The sequence below is a fragment of the Chiloscyllium punctatum genome, chromosome 17 (assembly GCF_047496795.1).
Source record: "Chiloscyllium punctatum isolate Juve2018m chromosome 17, sChiPun1.3, whole genome shotgun sequence".
In the NCBI taxonomy this organism is placed as follows: Eukaryota; Metazoa; Chordata; class Chondrichthyes; order Orectolobiformes; family Hemiscylliidae; genus Chiloscyllium; species Chiloscyllium punctatum.
This window is the reverse complement of record NC_092755.1, coordinates 78451612-78471457: the sequence shown is the minus strand read 5'-3', so window position 1 is coordinate 78471457 and position 19846 is coordinate 78451612. Positions and strand designations below refer to the sequence as shown.

Here is a 19846-nt window from a genome sequence, read left to right as displayed (position 1 = left end):
ATCCTGATGCAATGTAGCCACTGGTGGAAAGGTTTGATTATAGATTGGTTTGAAAAAAAAAATAGATTCACAAGCAGCAGTACAAAAAACAGTATTTGGAATTACTGAATGTTTGAACAACCTAACTCATCTTTTACTTCTAACACTGCTGCAACTGAAGACTACACAATCTCAACTCACCCAGTAAAAGGGAAGATTAATGAGCATAATACATTGGTGGACTACTTTTGCAACTGTGTTACTTTTGCATACCGGTGTTGTGGAATCATAATGGGATCCTGAGGGTTGTAATAGTTTCGGCCAATTTGCTGCAAGGACATCATCTTTAAAAGCCTGCAAAGAATTTCATAAATTTTGTTAAGGAACGAGAAGTGAGTTTTGAAATGACAACGCAATAGAATCTGTGTAAAACAGCAAGTACAAAAAGAATTTTAGAAATTTACAATTTGGTTGATTTGACTATCAGACTACAACTTCAGTTTTCTTGTCGAGGCACACTTCCTGCAAGATTAGATAAGCTTATTTAAATCTCAATTATAAAATATCACAAGATCAATCCAGCTCATTTGATTTTTTTTAAAATCAGCCGGTTATCTGACAAGCTGTGAAGGCATATCATAACTTGCGTCTTATAAATAGAATACTCTAAGTAGGAGTTTGTTTTGCACAAAATTAGTGCAAACTCCACTTTTGATCCTAGCCCTCCCTAGTAACTGGAGCACTCTTCAGGCTATACTTGAACACCTGGAAAACAGTGGTGTACCAAAATGATAATACTTAAATCCCAAAGGGAGGACACTCACTTCAATTTGAGTGTAATTAAGTCCCAGATTCACTTATTGCAACCACAGGGAACTATCCTACTCATGCCTATACTGGTTCAACTGGAGTGAGATACTTTAGTCCCCACAGTCCTTAATAGTTTGCAGGTCAAAGACACTTTTTCAACTGCTTACCTTCTGAACACAATATTGTAAAACTGAAGGCATGTTGGAGATGTTGGAGGCAATTCATTGGTCAAAGTAACTGTTACCTTCACATTCTGGCCATCACGTGTCTGGCTCAGTAGTTCAGTGACCTTACAATTAAAGAACAGATGACAAGTTTTATTAAAACTCAAATTTTTTTTCATGTTTAACAACATCCTTGTTGTTATAGGAAGAAATACCTTCAAAGTTTGAAAAGCCATTTTTCCAATGGTTTCTGAATGAATGTTGGTTCTGGGACTCAGCAGCTTGCATTTGGAAAGTCAATGCACTAGTAAACAAGCTCACAATGATAATCCAATCAGAACTGAGGGAGAACTATACCGTAGGAAGAATCAAATGGAGGTCACATTCACTCTTGCAAGTGAATACAGGAAGATTCCATGCCACTATTTTGAAAAGAAGGGCAGTCACCCAGGCTGTTCCACCCAATATTTATCCCTCAGTCAACACCATAAAAATAGCCTGTCCAGTAAACCCACCAATTCCTATCTTAAACTGTTCAAAGATTGACCTTCCGCAATTACAGCAGCACAGACTCTACAGTAAGAAATACAGCACAGTCTACATTAGTCCCACTTTTCTACACGAGGCCCATAGCTTGCTATCTCTAAATTAGCTGCCTTTCTTATTATTCTTTCTCAGAATAAGCTCTGTTGGTTAGGCCAGCATTTATTGCCCATCACAATTGCCTTGAAGAAAGTAATGGTGAACTGTCTTCTTGAACCATTGCTGTCCATGTAGCCACATCCATAATGCTCTTAAGGAAGCGATATCCAGCATTTTGACCCAGCGACACTGAAGTTCATGACCATATTGTGAGTGGCTTGGAGAGAAACGAATTTGTAGCATTTCCATACATCTGCTTTCTTTGTCATTCAAGATGGCAAAGGATGCAAATTGGAAAATGACAAAAGGAGACTTGCCAAGTTGCTGCAGCATACCTTGCAGATGCTATACAATGCTGCTACTGAACACTGATATTTCTTACATTGCAACAGTGACTACATCTCCACAAGAGATGAAGCAAACTATACTGCCAGTCAAAACTGCCACAACCTTCAACAAAATCATGGTTAATCTTGGGCTTCATAACCACTTTCCCACTTGCTCTCCATATCCCTCAATTCCCCAGAGGCCAACAATCTACCTACTGCATCTGTAGAGAAAAAGCCAAACAGTTACTGGACCTGAATATTGACTTCTCTCTCCACAGATTCTGCCAGACCTGTTGAGTTTCTACAGTAATTTGTTTTTGTTCCTTTATATTACAATTCAATCTCGGGCTGTTGATCACAGGAAGAAAACATCAACCCATTGTTTTCCTTTTCATTATAATTTTCACCAATAATTACATTTCCATACAATGTCATGAATACTCAACATTTAACTTACTTTCTTTTCCAGTTTTTTAGGCAGGAATAAGATTGAACCATCAAATACACGAGTTGTACCAAGAATTTTGTCATGCATAAACAATAGTACTGTTCGCAAACGCCTTGATTCCATTTGAGGATTATAATCCACATGGTACTGATACAGAGCCCACTGCGGGCGAGAGCTCAGGCGAATATAGTTTGTTATCAATCGTATTAGACTTCCAGAAACACCTGAAAACATAAAAGATTAATGACTCCCTGTATGGCAACAGTAACAATACTTCATAGCCTGAACTAATCACCTGAAACTGTGCAAGCCAAATGGTTTACTTCTGTCCCTTTAAGCTATGAATGATAACTTCTGCTGTGAGACAAAAATATGGTGCCAAAGTAGAGAATCCAAGGAAAGCAAGGGAAAACAAAAAAAACTGTCTCAATGCTAAAGGAAATGAAAGGGAAAAAAATTAAATGGAAAAAGAGTAAACATGCGGGAATGAATGGGAAAATGCTTCAAAATCAAAGAGTTAGATTTTGCTCTGAACTCTAACATTGGTATTTGTTTTTAAGGATTTGATATGTGGAGTCACAGAGATCTGTATTGAGGTTTTTCTGATTTACAAATAAAGGATTTGAATTTAGAAACCGTGGACAAACATGCTCATGTACAGGATTATAAAAGATTTCAGGACAGACTAGATGAGATGTAAATAAGCAATATTTCTTGGAACTGGGATACAATAAATATTAAACTGCACAAGAAAAAAAGATAGATTCATAGGTGTAGAGCTTAAAGTGGATCAAGTACACTATAAACAAATTCTAGGTTCTGTATTAAGAGGCATAGATAAAACAAAAGCAAATCATTTCAACTGATAGAAGACTTAAATCATAATAGGAACACCCTGCAACTTTGGGCACCCCAACCAGAGTAACAAAAGGCTGTAACGAGGTAAATATTTTGATTGTCACTTGTTAAAATTAGATTATAATAAGGATCAAAAATTCAAAAAAATTCTTAACATTGGGAATGGTTATCAACTGTGAATATTGTTATAAATTGTTATTTAAAATGGTAGTTGCTTAAAAAATAGCTTGAGATTGAGAAATGGATTTCACGATTGAGGATCTGCAACCTTAATACAGGCTGAGGTAACTAGTTCTTGTCAGGAACAACCACTTAACAGATGTTCTTAATAATTTAGGTGGCAATAAAATGGCTTCTAGGCTGCAAATTGACAATTCTGCTATAGCTGCATAATTGACTAACTACAGTCTGCTTCAACGGAGATTAGCAGCTCCCTTTACAGCATAGAAATAACTAGACTAGATAAGCCATTACTGGTCACCCGACAGATGCAGGTGCAGTGGCTCGGCCTGAACGTTGGTTCCCAGGAAATATCATTGGACCAAGTAACTGCCAAATAAAGCAATATTGTGCATTGATTGGTAATTGTTGGAATGTACAATGCAATCATAGCCTGTACCTTTCTTTAAGAAAAGTATAAAAACATCTTTGTTTTAAGCCATTGGTGCAGGTCCACTGAGGAACACGGAAGTGTATAACCTCTGTTTCTGGATGCTCTGTACCCGGCTGTAAGAAATAAAGAATGAAGTCTTAAAGAACCAGACCGATTGAGAGTGTTTATTGACCGATCACTGAACAGAATCTACATCTTCACTAGGTGGCCAGGAAAAAACCCAGACTTACTGCATCAAAAGACTGTGCCGCAACAGTTCATGATTCTAATCCTCCCCCACTGAATTTAAGTCTCCAAACAGTTAAAAATGACTCAAGTCACATCTACTACAGTAATAGCTGTTTGATCTGGATTGCTGATGGCAATCAAAGCAAGACAAAACAATTTGTTTGTACTATCACAAAAGCCTTGGAAAAGGAAAAACTGACGCTAATGTTGAATCCTGCAAAACTAGAATGAATTCCATTAAGATCTTTAAAAGCTGGAAGGTTAGGAAAAGTAGACAAAGTCAAAACTTAAAACAACCGTAGAGTAAGAAAATTCGAAAAAAAAAATGAAATTAATAGAGAGAAATAAAATAAAAAGCTGAATTTTTTAAGCCACAAAGTAGTTAGATACAGTTTTGAGGGCTAAAGGGATCAAAGGTTAAGAGGACAAAACAGTAACAGGATGGTCAGCCATGATCATATTGAATAGTGCAACAGGCTTGAATAGAGTCAAAGAATCCTTACGTGTGGAAACAGGCCGTTCGGCCCAACAGGTCCACATCAACCTTCTGAAGTGCAACCCACCCAGACTCATTCCTCTACCCTATATTTCCCCCTGACCAATGTAACTAACGTGCACATCCCTGAACACTATGGGCAATTTAACATGGCCAATTAACCTCACCTGCACATCTTTGGATTGTGGGAGGAAACCAGAGCACCCAGAGGAAACCCACACAAACACAGGGAGAATGCACAAACTCCACACAGAGACAGTCGCTAGAGGCTGGAATCAAACCTGGGTCCCTGGCGCTGTGAGGCAATGGTGCTAACCACTGAGCCACCCCCAAGTGCAACATGGAAACAATCCCTTCATTCCAACACGTCCATGCTAACTAGAGATCCTAAATTAATTTAGTCCCATTTGCCAGCATTTGGCCCATATCCCTCTAATCTGTTCCTCTTCATATATCCACCCAAATCCCTTTTAAATGTTGTAATTCTACCTGTCTCCACCACTTCCTCTGGTCGCTCAATACACAGACACACACCATCCTCTGTGTGAAGAAGTTGCCCGTTAGGTCTCTTAAAAATCGTTCCTGTCTCATCTTCAATTTTGGGCGCACCTCTTTCCCTCCCCAAAAAGATCTTCTTTATTTACGCTATCCATACCCCTCATGAGTTTTAGAAATCTCTAAAAAGTCATCCCTCAGGCTCTGACACTCTAGGGAAAAATAGTTCCAGCCTAATCATTCTCTCCCCATAGCTCAAACCCTCCAATTCTGGCAAGATCCTTCTAAGTCTTTTCTGAACTCTTTCAAGTTTCATAACATCCTTCCCATTACAGGGAGACCATAATTGCATGCAGTATTCTAATTGTGGCCCAACCAATGACCTGTACAGCCACAACATGACCTCCCAACTCCTATACTCAATGTACTGACCAATCAAGGCAAGCATACTAACGCCTTCTTCACTGTTCTAAGTGGCTTATTGCTGCTATTTTCTTTGTTTCCACTTTTGATCAGAAACAAGAAATTTGATCATTTTTCCATCTGGGTTACAAGAAAACTTAGTACATGATAAAAGATTTAGCTATAGAAAGTGATCCTCAGCACAAGCAATCTCAAATGAAGATTCAACTACTCTACTCCAGCATTTACCAGTTTTGGACTCTTTGACATGCTCCATTGCCTTCCTTGTGTTCACTCCAAAATCATGGAAGTCTCGCCGACGTCCACCTCTTTCTGCCAATGACATCTCTTTAAATCCAGCAGATATCACCTCAACAACTGCAATATTTACAGGAAACAAAATTAAGTCAAACAATTAAAACCCAGAAGAATTACTTTATTAATCTTGATGAATTTCATTGAAGTCCTTTTCATTTGTTGCGGATGCTACTCAACGAATTAAAAGAGAAATATTTAACGACCTTCATTCAGAATGGCACAAACTCATTATAAACAGACGACAATATTAATTTCTGGAGTCAGCAATTCTGACATTCGACAAACAAGGACATCCAACATAATTATTTCAGAAGAAATAGTTCAATGTCTTGTGCTCCAAGTATCAATATGCATTTCTTTTTAAGCCCTGAATATTTTTCTAAAGAATATTGACAGGAATTGGCTGGCTTCACTTGAAATTAGAAAACTGGCAAAATGGTATTTGTTTTTTATTAATCTTTCAAGGTGCAATGTACCAGGTATACATGTTGTGCAAATATTGGGGTCACCAAGATACAACATCTGGAACAAAAAGATTTATGAATACAATTGCTTCACTAATGGTCTAGTTGAGACAAGAACAGAATAAGTTATGCAATAATGTCATGAGACAGATTAATAAGATTCACATCAACCAAAAAGCTCCAGCCAAGTTTCTCAAGTGCAGATCATCATGCACGTATGACTTTACATGACTTCAGTCTTGACTATGAAACTGGAGAGACTTCGGAACAAATTTTGCACACATGACTGCCTCCATTTTCCTTTCACAAGCATAACCAACTGTCCAAAGATGATTTACACGTAGAAGTTATTAAATTTAGTCTATTAGGATGTACATTTTAACATAGCCTCACCATCTTTGCGTCCCACTGCTCCAGAGGGCCCCCTCTGTCGACCACGACCAAGCAATTCGGACTCCCCTGTACTGACAGGTCTTGTTGGAGCTGGTTCTGGAGCAGGTGCCTAAAAGCACAAAATAGACCTCAACTTATTTCTCAAGCAATCAGCTTTAAGTAACAATAGACCCACTAACCTTTAGATGCTTATGATTGGAATCAGTTTTAAAAGTTCAGATTTAGGGAGAACTGATATCATATTAAGTGCTGTACTCAACGATATTAGAGAATTCAATCATCTTTTCACCTCAGGCAAACTGTCAACCCTTGTGCCCATTTCTCTATACATGCGAATTTTGACAGAAGAAAGCTGAACATGGATTGCAGTCACAAAGTTGAACAAGTATCAGCCAGCTGGGCCTGTGCTGCCATGACATTTAGGCATCGAGGCTGACCCATACCTTAATCCCATTATTCTCTCTGCTCCACAGCCAAAAATCTATTGATATTTCAAATGATCCAGCAAAACCAGCTGTTTGAAGAGGGGCATTCAAGTTTCTACACCACTTTAAGAAATAGCTCCTCTTGATTTCATTTTGAATTGTACTAGCACTACCTCTAACAATAAACTTCAAGGGCTCTTGTGGAGTAATGATAGAGCCTTACCTCGGAGGCCAAGTTCAAGTCCCATCTGCTCCAAATTTGTGTCACCATTTTATTCAACCTGTTTAGACATCAACCCAATTCCAAAGAGAAGCGTGGCACATTGGTGGCGAACCTGCCACCACCTGCCTGGGAGGTTTAAGTCAGGTGGTGGAAAGTTTAAGTCCCACCTGCCTGGGAGGTGTGTCATTATTTTAATCAACCTGCTCAAACAACTATATTTCATTCACTCTAGTCTGGTAACTGAATATCCCTTAACCAAAGTAGATTATATGTTCATTATCCTTCACCATGATATGGAGACTTGGATATACACCAATGGTGGTTTAGATTAGATTAGATTCCCTACAGTGTGGAAACAGGTCCTTCGGCTCAAACAGTCCACACCGACCCTCCAAAGAGTAACCCACTCAGATCCATTTCCCTCTGACTGATGCATCTAACACTATGGGTAATTTAGCATGGCCAATTCACCCGACCTGCACATCTTTGGACTGTGGGAGGAAACCGGAGCACCCGGAGGAAACCCATGCAGACACGGGGAGAATGTGCAAACTCCACACAGATAATCGCCCAGGCTGGAATCGAACCTGGGACCCTGGTGCTGTGAGGCTGCAGTGCTAACCACTGAGCACATGCTGTCCGTTTTAACCTGCAGTGCCATGTGCTCTTTACACTATTTACATTCAAATCCTGCATCATAAGATGTATAAGTAGGCCATTCAGCTCATGTGGTATACTGTGCCAATGAAATAGTGGTTCATCTGATAATCCTCAATTCCACTTTGCTGCCTTTGCTCCACAACCCTTAATACCCTTAACCTCCCCACAACCCTTAACACTCCCCACATATTTGATCTGTATATTTCAATCTTGAATATACTTAATGCCAGCCTCCAAAGAAATTCCTTATCCTTAAAACATGTCCCCTCTTATTCAGAGATTATGTTGGTCCAAGACTGTCCAACAAGAAAAAACATTTCCACATCCAACCTGTCAAATCCCCTAAGCATCTTCTATGTTTTAATAAAGTTGTCTTTCATTCATCTAAATGCCAACAAGTACAGTACTCTACCTCTAAGACAGTTCCTCCATACTTGGTATCAGACTGATTAGACTCCCTCTAATGCCAATATATCTTTCCTTAAAGGGGTGAAAAAACTGTTTACCGTATTCCAGGTGGAACCTGATTAATGCTTTGTTTGGTTTTAGCAAACGCTCACTACTTTTATACTCCATTTCCCTTGAAATGGAAGGTTAACATTCCATTGCCTTCTCTATTATCTGAACTTGTTGGTTGAGAGATTCATAAATATAAACTCCCAGATCCTTTTGTTCTGTAGTTTTCTTCATATCTTCTTCATTTAAAAAATATTCAGCTTTTATTCGTCCTGCCCAAGTGTATAACCTCACACTTTCCTACATCATAATCCATCGTGTTTTTTCCCCATTTGATAAACTCTGCAGACTGTCTCATCCTCACATCTTCAGTTATTTTAGTCTCATCTGCAAACTTGACTTTAGTACCTTTCACTTTCCTTAGGCAAGTCATTCCTCTACATCCACGAGGGCTCCATTCCAGAGAACCACCACAAATGTTGAAACTCATGACAGCGGAGCTCATTAAAAATAGATTAAAATGGTTAAAAGCATTGCAGATGTGAATTTTCCTTGATGTTGATTTTTGTTATTTATTTTTGGGTGCAGATGGGTGAATTCACAATTTATGATTTCATTAATATAGAGGATTTACTGTATGCTTTAAGTGTTGCCCTAGCACTAACCCCTGTGGCACACCACTAATTATCCTGTTTAAAAACAAACAGGCTTTTGGGCACAGTGGAAATGTCCCCACCTTGAGACCAAAAGGTGCAAGTCCCACCTGCTCCAGACACATCAATGTGTCTGAACACATCAATAAAAGGGATCATAATTCTGTAAGTTTTCAGATACTTGTGGATAAGGATAACAGTGGACCTTGGATGAAGGGGTCAAATTTGGAGAACGCCAACTATAACTGAATTAGGCAAGAATTGGAGAATGTGGAGTGGAGTGGCTGCTTGAGGGCAAATCCACATCTAAGATATCGGAGTCTTCTGAAGAGCAGTTGATTAGGCATGTCCCTGTGAAAACATAGGGCACGAACACACTACCAGTAGAGGCGGAGGAAGCAGGTATGTTAGCAATATTTAAGGCGCCTTGATAGATGTGGACTGTAGACAACCAGAGGGTTAGAAACCACGCATGGACAATAAGTAGCAGGTTTAAATAAGGGCTAGGAATTGGCTCAGGCTTGGTGGGCCTCAGGGCCTGTTCCTGTGTTGTATTGTATAAAAATATCCATATTCCACAAAAGGGAAAAACCAACAGGGTTTTGATAATTAAAATAAACTATTTCAAGTGATTATTGGTTTGACTTGCATCATTTCTAGTAATTTATTCTCACAGTTTCATTATCCTGGTCTCACTCGCCACTTTCCAGGGCCTTTCCCAAAACGCGGTGTAGTGTAGAACATCTGTACTACCTCAGCTTTCTACAGACTATCGCAAACGTTTTCTTAAAATCATAGCATATGGCAGGAACTGGTCGGGCCAGCATTTATTGCCAATTCCTAGTTCCTCTTGAGAAGGTAATGGAGAACTGCCTTCTTGAACTACTGCAGTCCATGTGGTGTAGGCAAACTCAACAGGATGAAAGATATCTATAAACCTATGGGAGGGAGTTCAGGTGTATTTGATAAAAAGTCCTCTATAAGTGAACAGGTGTCCTAGTGTACAAAATAGCTGTTGTTATCACACTCCTGTGCTGCAACAGGCCTGGACTGTGCACTAGCAACACACAAAAGCATTAGATAAATTCCACTAACAATGACGCTACCTCATTCTCTGGATTCAACAACAGGACCAAACAAATATTAACGTTAGGCTCAAAGCTATCCCCACTAGCAGTCAGACAGAACTCCTGCACATTCAACTCGGATGGACTGAGCATTGTGTCCTGATGACTAAAACAGTTACCCTGCCAGGTCCCACTTTCACAATCCTAAAATAACCAGCATTCCAAGCAGGTCAAAGAAAATACTTGAACAGCATTCACAAGGTCTTCTTAAAGTATGGTAGCATGGATCAGGAGCAAATTGCTACCAGTAAAAATGGCAATAAATTGTCCATCAAGCTTTATTATTCAGGTCCAAGAATCTTGATGTTTGACCAAAGCAGCAGAGAGGGAGAAGCAAATCCTGCAACCCAAATTCCACTAGCTCATTGGATATCCTGCCAGTTCAGACCCTCTGTAGAAACTCATGACCGAGTAAATGGCATTATTGAATTAAGGAGAGCTGCTAACATGTACAGATAGAATCTGACCAAGGCTTGGTTCAACTGAAGCATTATTATCTCATTGGAGTATTCCAAACCCTTTGGACAAAGCCAAAATTCCATTACATAACCCATGAAAGTATACAAAACAGGCAGTTCAACATTCTTACTAATAATGGATTAACTATTGGCACAGACATGGGAGTAAGAAACAAGTGTAGGTTTCAAACATTGGCTCACAATTGGAGCAAGATTAGCCAAGGAAAAGTTGCACTCAATGGTCAACACCAACGCCACCGCCACCTTCCCATATAACCGCAGAAAGTGCAACACCTGCCCATTCACCTCTTTCCTGCTCACCATCCAAGGGCCAAAACAGTCTTTCCAGGTGAAGCAGCATTTCACTTGTACCTCCGCCAATCTGGTAAGGTAAAATCAATTACTGCAGATGCTGAAAATCAAATACTGGATTAGTGGTGCTGGAAGAGCACAGCAGTTCAGGCAGCATCCAACGAGCAGCGAAATCAACGTTTCGGGCAAAAGCCCTTCATCAGGAATAAAGGCAGTGAGCCTGAAGCATGGAGAGATAAGCTAGAGGAGGGTGGGGGTGGGGAGAGAGTAGCATAGAGTTCAATGGGTGAGTGGGGGAGGAGATGAAGGTGATAGGTCAGGGAGGAGAGGGTGGAGTGGATAGGTGGAAAAGAAGATAGGCAGGTCGGACAAGTCAAGGAGACTGGTCTATTGCATTCGCTGCACCCAATGTGGTCTACTCTACATTGGAGAAACCAAATGCAGACTGGGTGGTTGCTTTACAGAACACCTGTGATTCATGCACATGACCCCAACTTCCCTGTAGCCAGTCGTTTTAACACAGCATCCTTGTCACGTGCACAATGTCTGCCCTCAGCAGTTTTACAATGCTCCAGCGAATCACAGCAAGAACTGGAAGAACATCAGATCTTCAGACTAGGCACTTTACAACCTTCTGGACTTAATATGGACTTCAACACCTTCAGATTGTGAACTCTCTCTCTATTCTTTCCGCTTTACTTGTTGGATTCTGTCACCATATCCTCTCTCCCATTCCCTCACTATCTGTCCTTTCCAATTTGGCAGTTAGACACACCATCGTTCTACTGTTCTCACATTCCAATCACTTAATCTGCAGCATCAACATCCTTTTGCCCCTAGCACTTCCACCCACTATTGCATAAATGCTACCCCCTCCACACTTCATGTCAGCAGTTATCTAGACTTGAAACATTAGTTTCCTCACTCTTTACACTCTCTCCTAAGCTGCTAAGTTTTCCAACATTTCTTGTTTTCAGTGCTAATTCCAGCATCTGCAGTAATTTGCTCTTGCAGAACTTAAGTACCTGTACTTTAATGCCAAAAGGGGGTCACACTGGATTTGAAATATTTTCTCACTTCAGAGATTCTGCCAGACGAGAGTTTCTCCAGCACTTTTTGGTTTTAATTCAGAATTACATCTCCCACAGTGGTTTGCTTTTGACAACACATTGCCTTGAAGCTGCAATTTCAGATAGGGAACTTATTCCATTACTTAAGGGGACTACACTGGGTTTTATTCCATGGATTAAAAAGCCTTATCATACAGTAAAATTTGCATTTAACATTTGCAAGAACTGTTAGAACCACTGTACTGCAAATATAACAGTCTGGCAATTACAGGCAAAAATGCTAAGATGGCAAAAGAAAAATACTGCAGATGCTGGAAATCTGAAGTAGATTTAATATTCAACAAGCCAGGCAGCATCAGTGGAGAAAAAAGTGAGCAATGCTTCAGGTCCATTAATTTTGATCACAACCTTCTATCAAGGACTTAAAAAGTTAGAATCAATTTTGACTTTCTGGTATCCCAGCTACAAGACTGGGTGTTGAGAAGCAGAAGGGTGTATGACAAAATAAACACACACTAAGGATCGGAATTGGAGGATGGGGGAGAAACATGTTTTCAAGTTGGTGCAATGGACCAAACAAAAGCTGGAACACATCAAGCCACATTCATTCACCAGAACAAAGGAGGACAAAAGAAAACTATAAAGATAAAGCACAAATATACAACTCTAGAGGAAATAAAAATAAGCTTTCACCACACATTTAAAAAAAGACAAATCATTTAGTTGTAAAACTACAGCAGTGAAACAGGGATAATCTTCTTACCAAAATTAACTGATGGAAGCTGTTTTGTGATAAAATAAATTTTTAAAACACCATTAGTCTCACTCAAAAACTTTTTAAAGTTACAGTTTGTTGAATAAGGTGCAAATGAGTTTTTAAATGATTTACTGCCGTTTGCTGAATCACCTTTTTGACCTCCAGTCGTAGTGTTTATGCCTTTAAAACATTTAATGAAGAGTCACATAAACAAGGACAATTGACACTTTTTACTTCCTTCTTTGCAAGGAGAACTTTTTAAATGTGCTTAGCTATTTGGCCTACATAAAGGCATACTATTGTTGGAATCCAGAGATCCTATGAGAACAAAATTAGAAGCCACACGACACCAGGTTATAGTCCGACAGGTTTATTTGAAATGAAGTTTTTAGAGCACTGCTCCTTTGTCATAACCTGACAAAAGAGCAAAACCAAAAGCTTGCGGTTTTATATAAACTGTTGGACTATGACCTGGTGTCATTTTGATTTCTGACTTTGTCCACCCCAGTTCAACACCAGCATCTCCACATCAGGAGAAAGATGTCCTCACCCCAAGTCATTGGCTTTTTGTGGGCAGCTTTCTTCTACATTAATGGTAAGTTCTGATACTGCTAATGACTGCAAAATCCAAGCCTGAAACTAAGTCTGAAGAATTTCAAAAACTTTTCCTCAAAGATCAGTTTTCCTGGGAACAAATGACAGCCTCCAATGAACAGTTTTGCAAAACACATTTGGTATGAACTATAGAATTACTAGGCAAAATTTAAAATACACATATAAGCAAATTTACTTACCAGCCTTGGAGCAACAGGCTGGGTGCTTGCTTCAGGGACACGAGCCCGCCCTCGGGCCCGAGAACGTGCTCTTCCACTCATTTTTGTCAATTCAATGTCCTACAGTTTTTTCCTGTCTGAGGAGGGAAAAGTAATGTAAACTCAAAATCCCCACATCAGCATTAAGGTGTTAAAGATCTCAAGAGACGCAGTTAGAGGTCAGGCAAATTTCTTGAAAGTCATCTGGTGGTCAGCATCCATGGCACAGCAAGATGTCAAGTTCTTGCATTTACTCTCCAGCAAAAAGGATCAGCTAACTCTGTTGGGAGAAGGTGAGGAATGGTGCTTTTCAGATGGGGCCAGTTTTGGGAGTAAGGCAGGTGGGCAAAGAATGAAGAGAGGAGGAGAAGGAACATAAATGAGGTCCAGCACAGGGGTACAGGAGGAGGAGAGGGTAGGCAAGAGATTGGGGGGATGAAGGAAGGGAGGAAGGGAAAGAGATTGGGGGATGAAGGAAGGAAGGAGGGAGGAAGGAAGGGAGGGAGAGAGAGGACCATCTGGGAAAGTGAAGGAAGAAAGCAAAAGGAACACTTTGAAAAGTTTTGGGAATTATGGAAGAAGAATCAAAAGATCAACTTGTTTGGGGGAAGGGAGGCAAAAAGAGACCAGTTATAGAAGGAGAGGGCATGAGAGATAAACATAAGACTTCTTTGGAGAGAAACTCGAGAGGGGTCTGAGGCCGCAACAATTCCATACACCCAGACCTTAAGCTCGCAACAAATAACAACCAATAATCCCTTCCCGCGCAGATGTCTTCGCCGACACCCTGGCGAAATTATCATTAAATATAACGACCATTCATCGCTCTCACCATGAACTAATAGTAACAACATCGAACAAGCCCACCCTCTCCCTGAGCCACCCCGCGTGGCGACTAACCGCCTTCTCCCTGAACGCCCCAACACAGGCACGCGCTACCACCGCATCACCGCAATCCCTCCGCACAGATCTCACAGTTGGTGCTTCAATTCACATTTGTAGCAATAATATATATCCTAATGCATTTCCTTCGCACATACCTATAGCACCAAGCATAAATATTTTGATTTAATTGTTATTTATCAATCTGGATTTATTTGACACGTGATCAGTGGAAGGATTTTTGTGCAAAGTTAGAGGAGTAGCGCGGTTTCACCAGTAGAGCGCATGCGCAGTGTTAGGCGGGAAAAAAGGCTGGTTTCAGCGCGTGGGCACAAGAGAAGCGACGTCAATTCAGGAGAAGATTTTAAACTTATTGTTTATTTTGTCTCAATTGTATTTTCATGTGAAGGAATTATTTATTCACCTGTCTTTTGGACTTGCGGGGATGGTGTTCCCATGCGACAGCTTTTCTTGTCCTTCTAGATGGGAGTGGCCGTGGGTTTGGAAGGTGCTGTTCTGAGGATCTTTGGTGAGTTTCTGCAGTGTATCTTGTAGATGGTACACACTGCTGTTACTGAGCGATGGTGGGATGCTTGTGGATGTGGAGCCAATCAAGAGGGGGCTGCTGTATCCTGGTTGGTGTTGAGCTTCTTGAGTGTTGTTGGAGCTTCCCCCATCCAGGCAAGTGGGGAGTATTCCCTCACCCTCCTGACTTGGGGCTTGTAGATGGTGGACAGGCTTTTGGGGAGTCAGGAGGGGAGTTACTCCCTGCAGTACTCCCAGTCTCTGACCTACTCTTGTAGCCATTGTGTTTATGTGGTGTGTCTGGTCAATAGTGGTCCCAAGGATGTTGATGAACATGTATTTTTATGTGAAGACATGCAAGACAGTGTAAAATAAGGGATATTACTCTAAAGGATGTACAAGAGCAGAGACGTGAGTGGTTATGTGCATAAGTTGTTAAAGGTGACAGGCCAGGTTGACAAAGTTGTTAAGGTGATGCTGAACTTGTACAAGGCACTAATTAGACCTCCGGTGCAGTAATGTGTACTGAATGAAATGGTCATTTAGAGAGCCAGACATACACAATGGGCCAAATGGCCCCTCTCTGCACCAGAACAACTCTGATTTTAAGCAGTTAAATTATATTTTTTTTGGGATACTTTAAACCAAGGAACTGTGTAGAAGATGTTAGTTATTAAAAATTTACTGGAACTCGTTGAGAGTTGAATCCAGAATGCTGCCTTACTTTTGAAGTGAGACAGCCTGCTAGGCATCTCAACTCACTGTGACTGTCTTTTGATGCTTAATTTAAAATCATGATCAGGAGTGCTCTGCATAGTAACAATTTCTTGATTAGTTCTTAAAGGAGTGGTTACAGCTTTGTATTTGGACAACACAGCAGAGACATTCAGCCTTTGACGGAGAAAGCACCTAAATCTCTTGGTGACTTTCTCTCTCACCCTTCAAGAGTGGAGAAGTAAAAGAAAACGGCTAATTCTTCTTGATCTTCCTGACAGTAAGCTTGGTTGATTTGGTTGTTAGAGATCAAAGGAATGTTCAGATTACTTTACACATATTCTTGGTAAAGCATCTTCGCTTTTACAAGTGGCAATTTCTGGGTTTGTCCTATGTAAGCACCATGGGTGGAATGTTCTAGTCTCAGAAGAGGCAAGGTAGGAGGCACAATGGGTAATTAATTCAATAGGGAGGGTACATACCCAATCCCTATTCCTCTCGCCTCCACTGGTATTTTAGTTATTGATGAGAAATATCATTGACCTTTAGTCCAATATTTATTTATTGATTAATTAATTGGAGTGGGGTTGGTTCTCAATCAAAAGCACTCTGCCCTGAGTATCCCAACATCACAGAAAGATGTTGGGGGGTACTGGATTGTAAAAGCACTGCTGTCAGCTGTTCTGAGTTGGAATCAAGGATAAAATGGTAAGCATGTCTACCCAGTTACAAGTTTAATGTGTGTCATGTTACTGGGAACAGAACTGAGAAAGTCAATTTGAGCTCAGATTACGTACTTCCTTGCAACTCGCTGAATAGGCCAGACAGAAGGCAGCAGGTCTACGTGGAGAGAAAAGGATAACTTGAATTTGCAAGCTGCTACAAATGATAAGGATGGAAGACTGTCTTTAGACAAATATGATGTGGAGGTGCCAGTGTTGGACTAGGGTGGACAAAGTTAAAAATCACACAACAACAGGTTATAGTCCAACAGGCTTATTTGGAAATACTAGCTTTCAGAGCGCTGCTGCTGCTTCTAGTTACCTGATGAAGAAGTTGCACTCTGAAAGCTAGTATTTCCAAATAAGTCTGTTGGATTATAACCTGATGTTGTGATTTTTAACTCCCAGAAAAATACACACATCTTTTGACATTCTGTGGATTTCAGATGTTTTGTTTGGCATGACTGGAGAAGAAGAATCACCAAGATAGGTTTTACTGCTGGTGTTGGATTTAAAGAATTCTCCAAAAAACTACAGGTATCACCTGAGAACAGTCACTTGAAGTTACTTCTCAATGTAACAAGGTCACAAACCTATTGTAAGGTAGGAACAAAGATGGACTGTCAGCTAAAAGGACTGCATTTCCATAGAGTGTATGATGGCTGATGAGTATAAATTAGGGAATGTTCCATTTTGTGATTTAAAGTATATAGTGCTGACAAACATAAATAATATTTGGTCAATTTTGTTTCTAATCACTTGTTTCAGTAAGTGTTTAAAAATGTGAAAGTTGCTGTGTCATTCTTTCAGTTTCCAGTCCTACAACTGGATGGTGGCTCAGTGGTTAGTGTTCCAGAATCGATTCCAGCATCAGGCAACTGTCTGTTTGCACATTCTCCCTGTCTGTGTGGGTTTCATCCGGGTGCTCCGGTTTCCTCCCACAGTTCAAAGATGTGCAGGTCAGGTGAATTGGCCATGTTAAATTGCCCATAGGTACGTTAGTAAGAGGAGAAAGTGAGGACTGCAGATGCTGGAGATCAGAGCTGAAAATGTGTTGTTGGAAAAGCGCAGCAGGTCAGGCAGCATCCAAGGAGCAGGAGAATCGACGTTTGGGCTCATGCCTTGGATGCTGCCTGACTTGCTGCGCTTTTCCAGCAATACATTTTCAGCACATTAGTAAGAGGGAAATGTGTCTGGAAGGGTTACTGTTTGGAGGGTCGGTGTGGACTGGTTGGGCCGAAGGGCCTGTTTCCACACTGTAGGGAATCGAATCCAAACTGGAAGTTCTAAACTCTATGAATTATAGATCTCCATGGGGATCATACCACAACTCTATTTAAAGGAGATTTGGACAAACCATTTGAACAGGAAACATGTAAATAGATACAAGGACTGGACAGAAGAAGGCTTTGTTCAAGATACCATGTGGTATCTGGACCTCTACATGAAGGATGGGCTGTATGTGAATTGGAGGGTCATTCATATCTTGGGTGGGAGGTTTGCTAGAGCTCTTTGGGAGGGTTTGAACTAGATTGGCAGGGGAGCGGGAACTGGAGCTATGGATCAGATGGAGTTGGTAGTGAATAGCCAGATATAGCATGAAGAGAGCCTGTGAGGAGGGATAGGCACTTGATAGGGTAAAGTCAGTGTGATGGGTTGAAATGTGCCAATTTTGACGCATGAAGTATCAGAAATAAGGGTGATGAACTTAGAGCATGGATCAGTACTTGGAACAATGATGGTGTGGCCATTGTGGAGACTTGGATATCACAGAGACAGGAATGGTGGTTGTTGGATGTTCCAGGGTTTAGATGTTTTGAAAGGATTAGTAGGGGAAGGAAAAAGAGGTGGAGGAGTGACATTGCTATTTGGGGATAGCATAACAGCTGCAGAAAGGGAGGTCATTGAGGAGGATTTGTCCATAGTCAATACAGGTGGAGCAGTTTTTGTCAGGTCATAGTCATAGGGATGTACAGCACGGAAACAGACCCTTTGGTCCAACTCGTCTTTGCTGACAGATATCCCGTCCCAATCTAGTCCCACCTGCCAGCACCTGGCCCATACCCTTCCTATTCATATACCCATCCAGATGCCTTTTAAATGTCGCAATTGTACCAGTCTCCACCATTTCCTCTGGCAGCTCATTCCATACACGTACCACCCTCTGTGTGAAAAGGTTGCCCCTTAGGTCTCTTTTATTAGCTTGCCCCTCTCACCCTAAACCTATGTCCTCTAGTTCTGGACTCCCCCCACCACAGTGAAAAGACTTTGTGTATTTACCCTATCCATGCCCCTCATGATTTTATAAACCTCTATAAGGTCACCCTCTCAGACTCGGATGCTCCAGGGAAAACAGCCCCAGTCTATTCAACTTCTTCCCTGCAGCTCAAATCCTCCAACCCTGGCAACATCCTTGGAAATATTTTCTGAACCCTTTCAAGTTTCACAACATCTTTCCGATAGGAAGGATATCAGAACTGCACGCAATATTCCAACGGCGGCCTAACCAATGTCCTGTACAGCTGCAACATGACCTCCCGACTCCTGTACTCAATACTCTGACCAATAAAGGAAAGCATACCTAACACCTCCTTCACTATCCTATCTACCTGCGACTCCACTTTCAAGGAGCTATGAACCTGCACTCCAAGGTCTCTTTGTTCAGCGACACTCCCTAGGACCTTACCATTAAGTGTATAAGTCCAGCTAAGATTTGCTTTCCCAAAATGCAGCACCTTGCATTTATGTGAATTAAATTCCATCTGCCACTTCTCAGCCCATTGGCCCATGTGATCAAGATCTCATTGTAATCTGAGGTAACCTTCTTCGCTGTCCACTACACCTCCAATTTTGGTGTCATCTGCAAACATACTAAGTATACCTCTTATGATCACATCCAATATATATATATGCGAAAAGTGTGTTCAGGAAGGGTTCCTGATTCAGTATGTAGAAAGGCTGACTAGAGGGGAGGTCATTGGATTTGGTGCTTGGCAATGAACCAGGCCAGATGTCAGATCTCTTGGGAGAGCATTTCGGTGTTACTGATCACTACACCTTGACGTTTACTGTACTCCTGGTGAGGTATAGGAGCAGATGGTATGGAAAAGTATCTAATTAAGGGTAGGGGAATTAGAATATTTTTAGGCAGGAACTGCGTCACCTAAATTGGGAAAAAATGTTCTCTGATAAATGTGACCAGAAAGGTGGCGGTTGTTTAGGAAGCACTTGCTGATAGTGCTAGACAGGTTTGTCCTACTGAGGCAAGGAAGGGATGGTAGATTGAAGGAACCTTTGGCGGCAAGGGATGTTACTTAAGGTTGAGGAGGCAAGGATCAGATAGGGTTTTCGAGGGTTACAAGGTAGCCATGAAGGAACTGAAGAATGGACTTAGGAGGGTGAGAAGGAGGC

The 19846-nt window shown here is 41.0% G+C and overlaps 1 protein-coding gene across 1 annotated transcript in view; it reads right to left on the bottom strand.

Moving 5' to 3' along the window:
* piwil1 (piwi-like RNA-mediated gene silencing 1) overlaps positions 1-14481 on the bottom strand; it is a 50276-nt gene extending 35795 nt beyond the window's left edge. The window contains exons 1-7 of the mRNA XM_072587655.1: positions 14425-14481; positions 13575-13686; positions 6640-6748; positions 5714-5842; positions 2382-2596; positions 957-1078; positions 253-333 (exon numbers count right to left, since the gene is read on the bottom strand). Coding sequence (XP_072443756.1) covers positions 253-333; positions 957-1078; positions 2382-2596; positions 5714-5842; positions 6640-6748; positions 13575-13655 — 737 coding nt within the window. The 5' untranslated portion in view covers positions 13656-13686; positions 14425-14481. The remainder of the gene's footprint in view (positions 1-252; positions 334-956; positions 1079-2381; positions 2597-5713; positions 5843-6639; positions 6749-13574; positions 13687-14424) is intronic.
* Between the last annotated feature and the right edge of the window lie 5365 nt (positions 14482-19846).